Below are 11,274 nucleotides of genomic sequence, written 5' to 3' on the forward strand. Positions count from 1 at the left end.
ACCCCTCCTGGCTGTGTGGCTGGTTTCCCTCATCCTTTCCCTGCTGCAGTTCAGCCTGGCTGCTCCTCCACAGTCTCCTAAACCTGCGGGGCTCACTTCTGGCTCCAGCCTCTGGGAAAAGTTTCCTCCCTCTGCAATCATAATCACCCTTCTTCCTTTGAAAAGCAATTTCAACTTTCAAAAGCTTTCCTAGCTATCTCACATGGCATCTTCCCAATTACCCTGGGAATCTGCTAAGGATCCCCCCTGAGGATCTGTAGCTTTTTATAGCCAAAGGACAGAGGTAGCAGAGGTGGATGACCTGCCTAAGATCACCCTGCAGGTTACTGGGTAAGAGAGACCAGAACCCAAGCCTTCCGAGTCTTGGTCAAGGGTTCTTTCCCACGCTTTGGTATACAAATTGTAGCCCTTGCCCTTGAAAAGCTTACATTTTACTAGGGGGAGGTAAACATGCAATAACAAATACAAAAATGATAATACCAACAATGGTAACATTATGTAAAAGGTGTCCATTTAGTACCGAGGAGGGAGTTTTGAACTTCATTAATTAATTTTGTATGAAGGAAGGCGGTCAGTCAGGGACAGTTTCAGAGAAGAGGAAACACAGGATCAGGATTCTGAAGGCTGAATAGAAAACTGTCAGGAGAAGATAGCAGGTGGAGGAGGTATTACAGGCAGAGGAAAGTGCATTAGTGAAAGCATGGAAATATTGAACAGGAGCATTTGGAGACCTTCAACTCATTCAATACGGCTGGATCAAGTTCAAGGTGAGAAGTGACAGTTGGTGAGGCTGGAGAAGCAGAAGGAGCCCAATCATGAAAGATCTCTAAGTTGTGCTAAGGAAAATATACTTTATCCTAGAAATGGGTGCTTCTCAAGCCTCAGGCATTGGTATCTCAGTTTCCCAACTTTTGCCATTTCCATGTGCTTCCTATACTACTATTTACTTAATCATTTTATTCAAAAGACTCACTTTAAAACATTTAACCTTACCCTAATTTAAAAAAAATGAGAAATCATGGGTTTGATGTATTAGTTGTATATTTTTCGAATACACATTAAAATATGCACAGAACTTGAAAGGCAAAAAGAGTTTTCTCTGTTACACCTACAATGATCCCCTGGGCCACCTGAGATCCACTCCACACTTAGGGAGCAATCGTAATCTCTCATACCCCAATTAGTAAGACTTGAGTTCATAGCAAGGGAGCACAGGGACGGTTCTTTCTGGTGGCTGTGTTGGGCATGCCCAGGAGAAGGTCAGAGGTGGAAGCAGACAGCCCAATTCTGGAATAAGCGAGAGTGACTAAAGGTCTCGATTTGGACACTGAGTAGGATAAGAGACAGGCTCAGATGTCTCAGAGGAAGCCTCGAAAATGAATACTTTTTGAATGAATGAGCAGATAGATGGATGAGTGAAAACTGTAAAATGTGTGGTGAGGGAGAGAGAGAGAGCAGTGAAGAACGACTCCCAGGATGCTAGTTTGGGTTACTGAAAAGACAGTGGGGTCACTAAGAGAAAATGGAAGAGAGAAAAGGGAGCAAGAAGAGAAAGAATGGCACAAGTTTAGCCCAGTGGGAGTGAGTGTTCAATCAGGGCTTCTGGGACGGCCTAGAGATTGTGAGTGAGCAGGTGTGGTGTTGTGGTAAGGTGTGGTAAGGTGGAAGGGAGAGGGAGGGAGAAGCAGTCATGAGGCCACCTCCTCGTGCCCCAGCCAGAGGCTGTTCCCATAGCTACTACATCTAGGATGACCCTGGATTGGAGCTGGCATTGAAGATACAAAGCAACTTTAAGAAATGAAACAATAGCCAGTAACTGTCCCAAGTTGTCACATCAGCAATTATGTAAAAAGTTATCTTCAAGCTTCTGTACTGATCTGCACAGAGCATCTCCATGTAATACCAGCAGGTCCTAAGCTTTCAGCTCCAAGGCAGAGAAGCAGGAGACTCTGAGGTGGTGTTTGGGCCATTCACCTAATGGTGGCCTTGGGAGAATATGTGCCTGAAAGATTCTAAAGAAACTTCAATGCTCAGAATTTTTATTCTTTGGCTCAGTCCACCACAGAGGCCCAAATTCAGCCCATATAGGAAGCCAAACAAAGCCCTGTTCTGACAGGCAGGCTCCAGAGATGGTTACCCTGCCTGACAGCATATCCCAAGTTGCTTTCCTGTAGCGTCTCTCCCCACCACGCCCTGTAAGAATCCCATTGTAGGGCTGCCCCTGGGACTGGCTGGCCTTGGACAACTACCCTCAACTGTATAGCCAGTTCTAGAAAGAGGCAGAGGCAACCCTCTGGGCCTGAGCATGGCACACTTTTGGCAAGACAACAATCTGTTTATTGCTTTCTTATGGTAAACGTGAGTCAAACTTGGCAAAAACTTTTTCTTCCTTCCCACTAGCCTGAATGGTGGATGAGAGCTTCCCAAACAGGCGCAGAGGGTACTGCAGGCTCCTCCTGGACTCTGTGTGATGCGAAGAGTGTGTGTGTGTATGTGGTGGTGGTGATGGGGAGTGGTGGGTGCTGACAAAGGAGAAGAGGGAACTTCACCAAGACAGAGGGAGGAGGGCACAGAGAGAAAGTACTTGTGGCCCTAGTGCATGAAGCCTAACCCCAAGCAGCAGTGGAAGGTACTTTCAAGTGGCCAAGGGGTAGGTAGGAGGGTAAGAGTTGGTGGAAGTGGGTGAATGGATTAAGAGAAGTTGCTTCCAAATTGCTCTTGCACCGCCTGGGAAGGTGAGCTAGGAAAAGTTGTCTGCAGACCTTGATTTCCACAGTGTCAGCATTCAGGAAGGTGTTGTTGGGGAGAACTATGCCAGCACCCTTGAGTCCATATCTGGAGAGGGGCAAGGAAGGGGCAAAGCAGAGCACACCCAGGGGTAGGGGGACAACAAACTCCAGGCTGGCAAATGCTCCTCTCACCCATGCATGAGGAGAGCTCTGTCAGGGCTGGGGCAGGGAGGTGGGGGGCAGGGCATTACACAGCAAGAAACAGATTTGTCTGGATCATTCCATGCATGCAGCATATGAGGTAGAGCCAGGAGAGGTGTAGGTGTACATGTTCAGGGCGGGTATGGGGGCTGGGGCAGGGGGAGACGAAGGTTTGAATAACAAAGGAGGCTTGGCTAGTAAAGGATAAGCCATGCATGGTTCCAAGACTCTGCCTACTGGATCCAGGGAGAAAGCACAGTCCTAGCCATGAACTTCAGTCATTGGCACGCTGCTCACTTCTCTGACACTCCAGCCACCCTCCAGAGGCTACACAGGATTGCCGGTGAAGGGGCTGGCCCCTCCCAGCTCAGGGCGCTTTGACTTATGCAATTCAGCCTGGCACAGGAGCAGGGGAGCTGGGAGTTCACCCTCATCTCCCTCGGGTTCTCTCCCTGCCCCCTGCCAGCCCCTGCAAGTCACGCCAAGGGTCAGGGGCCCCGCATGGCAGCAGCTGGGAGGCCCTGGCTGTAGGAGCCCCAGAAAAGGAGGGAAGGGAAAAGAGTACCTGTTGCTGAATGCATCCTGCTTTGGCTCTTACTCCTCGGTTGCTTGTGGTGAGAGTTGCCCATCATTCTGCTCTGGACTGGCAGCCACCGCGGCGGCCGCTGCCACCTCCTCCTCCTCTTTCTCCTCCTCCTCCTCCTACTCCTCCTCCTCCTCCTCTGCCTGCGCTCCTCCCCAGGTGCTTACATCACCTCAGCTTTGCTTCTCACATACATGGCTCTTCCAAATCCCACTTGTGCCCCTGGCACAGAATTGTACAGATCTGAGCCTCTCACTTGGACTAGAGCCTGCTAGGAGCTTCTCTCAGTCTCTCAGTCTCTCTCTCTCTCTCTCTCTCTCTCTCTCTCTCTCTCTCTCTCTCCCTTCCTCCCTCTCTCTCCCCCTCCCTTTCCCCCTTCCCCTTGCTCAGTGCTCCACTTGAGTCGAGCAGCCCAGGTTCCAACAGGAACCCTAGCAAGCCCTGAAAGCGGCCCCCACTTCATCTGCCTCTGCAGAAAGGGCCAGCACAGGCACCCCCCGGGAGCCGACTCGCCCGCCTTCACCGTCCCTGGCTGTCTCTGCTCTCTGTGCTGTCATTCCTGCTGCCGCTCGCTCGCTCACTCACTCGCTCACTCGCTCACTCTGTCTGCAGAAGCTTGCAGGAGCGCGGGGCCAATAACAGAGCCTAATCCGGGAGTGTGACAGGGACTAGTGAAGGAATGTGCTACCCAGGAATTCTAAGTGACACAGCTCCCTGCTCCACTGGGGGATGGATCCAGTTCTGTAAGTGACAGCTGCCAATGAGCTCTGGGCTCCATTCCTGACAGAAATCTGGGAAAATTTGGGCAGAGCACAAAGCTGTCAGGCTGCAGACTTGGAGCTAGCATAGCCAGATGCCACAAGAATGCCCAGTGTGGCCACCAGGTGTACCTGCTTCCTTGTCAGACACACCTGAAGCCTCACTCCACTCTCCCCTCCCTCTCCTGCTTTGCCTTCCCAGGGGAGGGCAGAGCTGGCAGCCCAGAGATTCGCAGACTGGAACTGGGACCCTTGGCAGCCAATGAGAGGGCTCCTTCCATGAGTCCCACAGCAAATACATGCGCTCTCTCTCTCTCTCTCTCTCCCCCCCACACACACACACACACGGACACACACACACACACGGACACACACACACACGGACACACTTACGCAGCTGCTCACTGTGAGTGCTGCAGCCCTGTGGGATAAGCGACACAGGGCAGGTGGTGCTGGCTCAGCAGCCCATTCCAGCCCCAGCAGCCTGGCTATGAGGAAGAGCTGTGGCTCCTGGAACCAACTGTGCCAGAGCTAGACAGCCTCAAGTGCCTTCACTCAGGAGAGTGGTGGTACTGCTCAATGCTGATGTCATCAGATTCATGCTCACTGGGACAGGGAGCTTGTCTGTAATAGCCATGGCCACAGAGCACTGTGGGTGTGGGTCTGGCTAGAGCTTCAGCCTGGAAGACTTGGGGCTTTGTGCTACCCAGAAAGCAGAGCTTTCTGACTTTGTGGCAAGAGGTCTAAAGTGGGATCCCTGCATCCATCTGCCCACTCACCTGCCCAGTCATTCAGTCATTCTTTCAGCAGTTCCCAGGGATCTGCTCTGGCCAGGCTCTGTGTGAGGGTTGGGGACACAGAGGTGCCAGTCATTGCCTAGGAGGGTGTGACTGACACGTCCACAGGCCATGACAATACAGAGAAGGATCAATAATGTTGTGGGACTGTCAAAGAGAAGCTTCTTCAGTCTGGAAGGTCTGGAGATACCTTCCCAGGGGAGGTAATGCTTGGACTGGGTCATGAAAGATGAAGAAGAGTTGGCCAGAAACAGAAAGGGGAAGGATACATTGTTAACTCTTTGGAATATTACCCCTGCTAGGAACCTCTCCTGTTGAGTCCCCAGCTTTCAAGGGTCTCTTCAGTTTTCTTCAACAATTCCACAAACATCTCTCAAGCTACTGACTTCAGGCTGTCTCAGCCTAGTGGGGGCAACAGATAATTATAGAGAGGAACCACAGGATAGTGTGACCCATGCTTGGGCTTTGCAGCTTACTGTGGAATGTGAGGCTTCCAAGGGGACCGATTTGAGGCCAGAAAAGAGGGCTTGGGAAATAGAGGTCCCAGAGCAAGCGTGAAGAGCCAGAAGTGAAGCATCTTGGGAAAATACGTTTATGAATATGGTAAAAATCATGAAGATTGAAGCAAAAATCTTCAAGGTGATAAGTGAATAACTGAAGCTCGGAGAATGTTTGGTTCCTGACCTCTTATCCACTTGTGATGGGTCCTAGGTATGAGTCTTGGTAGCTTCAAGGTTGTAAACATGGACTTAAAGCTCAGGGAGGCTAGAAAAGACAGAACCATGACAACTTGAGATAATTCTAGAATGCGTGGGACATCCTGAAAGTGAAAACAGAATTGAATTTGATTGGGTTGTGCACTTGGGACCCTGGATTACACTTCCAGGAACCACATGAGGAAGCTTGAATAGGAACAGGTATGTTTTGGAAGTGTTTGGGGAGTAAAGGCATGGGGGGTTGGGGAGGAGGAATGAGTGAATGATTACAACCTGGACATATTTGTGTACTCCTACTTAGGTCAAGAAGTTGAACATGACCAGGGCTACAGAAGCCCTCCCCGAAGCAGTTTGTTTGTTTGTTTGTCTGTATTTTTGAGACAGGGTCTTGCTCTGTCACCCAGGCTGGAGTGCAGTGGCACGATCATGGCTCACTGAAGCCTCAACCTCCTGGGCTCAAGTGATCCTCCCACTTCAGCCTCCTGAGTAGCTGGGACTACAGGAGTGCCCCAGCACTCCCAGCTAAATTTTTTTTTTTTTTGGTAGAGATGGGGTCTCATTATGTTGCCCAGGCTGGTCTTGAACTCCCGGGCTTAAGTGAACCTCCCACTTCGGCTTCCCAAAGTGCTGGGATTACACCTGTGAGCTACCATATCCAGTCTCAAAGCGGTTTTTTAACCATCATTGCATATCGTTCTCACACCAGCCCTGTCAGGTAGATATTACCAGTTTAATCCACTCTACAGATACTTAAACAGGCTAAGATAGGGGAGGCAGCTTAGCCAAGGTCCATATTGGCTTCTTCCATTGAGCCTACACCCATGCTGAAGATGTTCCCACTGGTGGAAAAACAACAAAGGAGAAGAGCAGACACGGAACCCCTCCTTTCTCCCTTGTCCTTTCTGCCTCACCATTCCTCTCCTCTTCTCATCTGAGCTTCTCATTTGGGAAGCCTATATCTCGTGCCCCATGTCCTCACTTCCTCCTCTCTGTAAGCCCCACTGTGGCCCCTGGAGCTTTTCTCACCCAAGCACTGGTGTCCCCATGGCCATAGTCCATTAGATGCTTAAGGATCTGCTGGGGGTCACACACTCCCTCTGGACTAAATGAACCCAACTAGTACATGGTGCAGCCAGGTTTTGGACCCCTGTCTATCTCCACATTCAGTACTTTCTCCACCATATCCTTTTTTAATCATCTAAATTGGACGAGGAATGCTTTTAGACATCTTTTGTGCTTTCCTCTCCCTCCCCTACCCACTCACTGAGTCCTGTAAATTGTTCCTTAGAACTGTCTCAAATTGGAGCATTTCATGGCATCATCTCCACTTCCCTCACCCTGGTCCCAGCCACCATCATCCCTCTCCAGACCCCTGCAATTAAGATCTTCTTCACTGGGCTCCCTGATTCCACCTCTGCATCCTAAAATCTGTTCATGACACAGCAGCCAGAGTGAACTTTTACAAACATAAATCAAACCACATCGCTCCATTGCTTGGAACCTTCCAATGATCTGTTGTCTAAAGTGTCAAGTCCACACGCTTCAGCCTATACTCAGAACCAGCTTCATCTGACCTCTTTGCCTCCTCTCTTGATTCCCTGAAACAGACCCCTCTGCCCATTCAATCTGGGCTACTCATTCTCTTCTTTACCTTGTCATTGTGGCTTATCATTTCATGGTAAAGCGACCAGGGAAAAGCTTTGTGGTCAGAGAAGCCTAGATTCAAATCCTCATGCTGAGAGAAGCCTAGATTCAAATCCTCATGCTGCCATTTCTACCTGAGTAACCTTGTACAACTTACTTAACCTCCCCAGCTTCCATTTTCCATGTATAATGGGAGAATGAAAACACCTAACTTGTAAGCTACTGTAAGCCTTTCATGAGATAATGCTGAAATGAGCTAAATGACACCAGGCCCATAGTAGGTGCTTGCTAAACAGTGCTTCCCATCCCCTCTCACCGCCTCTACCCGCTGTTCCCAAACCCTACAGGCTGCTCCTCAAGCTTCAGCTCAAATTCCATCACCCCTTGAAAGCCTTCTTTGCACACATCCCTACTAGCAGTCTGCAGGGATAATTCCTCTCAATACCTTCAGCTCTGGCTGGCTGAGCCTCTCATTTGTCTTTAAACATAGATGTCCTGGAATTGTTCGAAATCTTCCATGTATTCATGAACCTTCTCTGCCCCAGCAACTTATGAATTCTTTGCGGGATGGGCCAAAGTTTGGATGTTTGAAGCTGTGCCTTGCGGAGGGCCTTGCACAGAGGATGGCCCAGTGTCTGCCCATTCGTGGGCACGGGCCAAGCTACCCTGCTCATGCAGACCTTCCTTCCTCTCCTTCCTCCCAGCCCTCCTTGGCTCCCTGATGATCCCTCTGAAAGCTCCATGCTTGGTCCTTGTTCCCCTACCAACCCAACAGTCTTCTCAAATTTTTCTTATCCCTTCCTCCTCATCAGTGTGCACATCCCGGTTGGGTAGGGTGCTGGCGGCGCTGTTCTAATGGGTTCACAGATGCAAGATCACTGCCTGTGGAGAGGGGCTGGAAAGGCTGGCTAGCCTTTTCACTGAGCACTGTGCTCAGGGAGGGAGGCGTGGTGGCTTTAGGAGGGGGATGAAATACCTGTGGTGTCTTCATGTGGAGTTTGGGGAAGAACGGTTTCTTTCTTTTTTGCCCATGTGCAAGCTAAGCCCAGCCAGGAGCACCCAGTTCTATAGAAGAGAGAGGGAAGGCCAGGCCCCACCATTTGGCTGGTCCCCCACCCTACTTGGTGCCTTAGACACACCAAGGGAGGAGACAGAGAAGTCTGAGGCCCAAAAGAAGCAACTCAGGGGCCTATGCCCCCAAAGTGAAACAGCTTAAGGTTCATCATTACCATCTCACTGGCTGTACCCCTCTGTACTCAAGGATGTCAAAGTGGGTGGACAGGGAAGTGCAGCAGGTGGTACTATCTCTGGACTGCCCCCTGGAACCCAAGAGCTGGGACAAGAACTACCCTGTCACTTTAGTCATGCTCTTACGCCTCACAACCACCCTGTCAGGTGTGGATTATTAGGACCTAAGTTGAAGATGTGGAGACAGAGATTAGATAAAAAAAAAAAAAAAAAAAAAAGGAGATAGTAAGTGGCAGGGTTGGGACTTGAACCCAAGTTAGGCTGACTCCAAGCCTGTCTCCTTTTCATTCTGCTGGGCCTCATGCTGCCATTTCTACCTGTGTAATGTGCCATTTCTACATGTGCCATAACCTGCACATGCTCTATCCTGGTGTGGGGAATTTCCAGGTACAAGTTCCATAAGGAAAAGTGAATTCTAATACACACTCCGACTCTGACTCCAGTGGGCTGTAGCCTGCCAATGGCTACCCCTCATAGTGCTTGTGTGTTGTGCGCCCCAAGAGAGCAAACTCACTCAACCCTGGGCCCGGAGACACTTTCCAACTGCACATCAGGCACAGTCCCTCAAGCCTGAAACATAAACTTCCCTTCTAGCCCCAGTGAAGTGTTCTCTAGGTTCTATTCCTTCTGGCTAGAATGCTTTTCCTTCCACTTCCATCTCTGCTTGTGAAAAGTCAGACTTACTTCTCAAGACCCAGCCCAAATGTCTCCTCCCCATGAGGCTTTCTCTGAGCCTTACAGCCAGAATTGACTTCACCTCTGCACAACCATATCCTCTCTACAGATCTCAGGTCCATCTTGAGCCTTTTCTGATTCCCAAATGTAAATAGTCTTCCCCTTGAGTTAATTCCCATGGTACAGTATTTCCCCAAATGCAGTACACATTGTGCTAGTGGCATGTGAGGTGATAGTACAATGGGGAATTTTAGAAATACATCGATGATCTTTTAAAGTTTAACAGTCACATATTTATTCTAATGTATATTAGATTCTAATAAAAATTCCAGGGGAAAGTTGAGTGCATGAAATGTAATTTCTTGAATATTTGAGGCAGAATTGAATGAGTTGGTTTAAAGAAAAATAATTTGGTATCTGTGAATTGGATTGAATTACTCATACCTTCCTCAAGGCTATTGGACAAAAGATCTGCAGTGATGTTAAAAACTGTTTTGAGGGGTTACTTCTGTAGTCCTGGACATGGTCAACTTCTTGACCTTGGGAGTGGGTACATGGGTGTGTATAATTTGTGACCATTCATCAATATGTGCGGTTTTTTTGTATGTTAATTGCCCGTACAAAGTTTATTTTTTAGAAAGTGCCTGACACATAGTAGCCCCTACTCAAGGGAGGTAGAACACTTTGTATTTTGGGCCAAAGTGACTAGAAAGGCAGTGATGTCATTAATAGCCAAGGAACACGGGGATTAGTTACATAGAAAGTGGGTTTAAGGGAGGCAGGAGGCTGTGGAATTATGATTTGAGAAATGTTTTTCTTTTTTGGCCCCGTCCCAGTAAGAAGCCGGAATGCCTTCTGAGAGCTGGTCTTATGAGTAGTAGGCCAAGGCCAAGGGGGTGGAACCAGCCAAGGCCCGGATCGTGAATAAGCATACACCCCAGAGGCTAAGCAGAGACGCAGACACAGGGGAAAGAGTGCTGACGGGAGGCTCTATGACCTTGGGCAGGCCCTGGCCATTCTGAGCCCCATTTAGTTTCCATCTGGACAGTGAAACATATGAATCTAATTACCTCCTGAGGGTCCTCTCAGCTCAGACACTAAGAGGCGGTTGTCTTACGCACTGATATTAGTCAACAAGTAGGTTCTTGAATGATCCAAGCACCCACTCTGTTCCAGGTACCATTCTGGTTACAGAGGTCACAAGAATGAGAAGCCCCAGCTGCTGCCCTCAGGGGGCTCCTAGGCCTCAGTCTTTCCCACATACCTCCCCCTTGGGATTGACCAGCACCAATTTCCAGAATAGAAGGTTCTCTAGAGACTTGCAAAGGAAACCCTCTCTGGGGTTGGAAATGCACACGCCTGTAATGGTCAGGAAGGACAGGGCCATGAATGAAGTAGGCTAGGGTAAGCCAGAGGATGCAGTGGAGACCTGGAGCATGCATGCTGGCCACCCCCAACCCTGTTCCCAAGGCACTCAACCTCCAGTCTGGGAAACCTCTCTGCTGGCTCAACCTAACCTATCTGTAGTTCACATTCTGCCAACAGTCTGCCAGTTGGCTTCTCTGTGGTCTCCAAGAATTTTTGAGCCTATACTCCCATATACACATATTTATGTATAAACCATATACATGTACTACTGTGCTAATCAGTTTTATAAAACTTAAAACATAGACAAACATGGAAATTAGGATATGATAAAGATGACTATTAATAGAAATTCTAATATTTTCTCCTTGCACCCCAATAGATGATACATCCACTTTGGAGGTCACAGGTCTAGCACACCACCCTCTGCCTTACAACCAGATGATGGAAGAAGGCAAAAAGAAAGTAATAAACACATATTGCACTCTATTATCTTTCAGGCTTTGTTTTCAATGCTCTACCTACCTCATTCATTCATTCAATAGATTTTATTGAGCC

The 11,274-nt window shown here is 48.9% G+C and overlaps 1 protein-coding gene across 1 annotated transcript in view; it reads right to left on the reverse strand.

Annotated features, from left to right (window-relative positions):
• NHSL2 (NHS like 2) overlaps window positions 1-3,582 on the reverse strand; it is a 77,818-nt gene extending 74,236 nt beyond the window's left edge. Inside the window, exon 1 of the mRNA XM_017885497.1 lies at window positions 3,496-3,582. Coding sequence (XP_017740986.1) covers window positions 3,496-3,562 — 67 coding nt within the window. The 5' untranslated portion in view covers window positions 3,563-3,582. The remainder of the gene's footprint in view (window positions 1-3,495) is intronic.
• Between the last annotated feature and the right edge of the window lie 7,692 nt (window positions 3,583-11,274).

This window comes from Rhinopithecus bieti, unplaced genomic scaffold, assembly GCF_001698545.2.
Source record: "Rhinopithecus bieti isolate Rb0 unplaced genomic scaffold, ASM169854v2 scaffold_15339, whole genome shotgun sequence".
In the NCBI taxonomy this organism is placed as follows: Eukaryota; Metazoa; Chordata; class Mammalia; order Primates; family Cercopithecidae; genus Rhinopithecus; species Rhinopithecus bieti.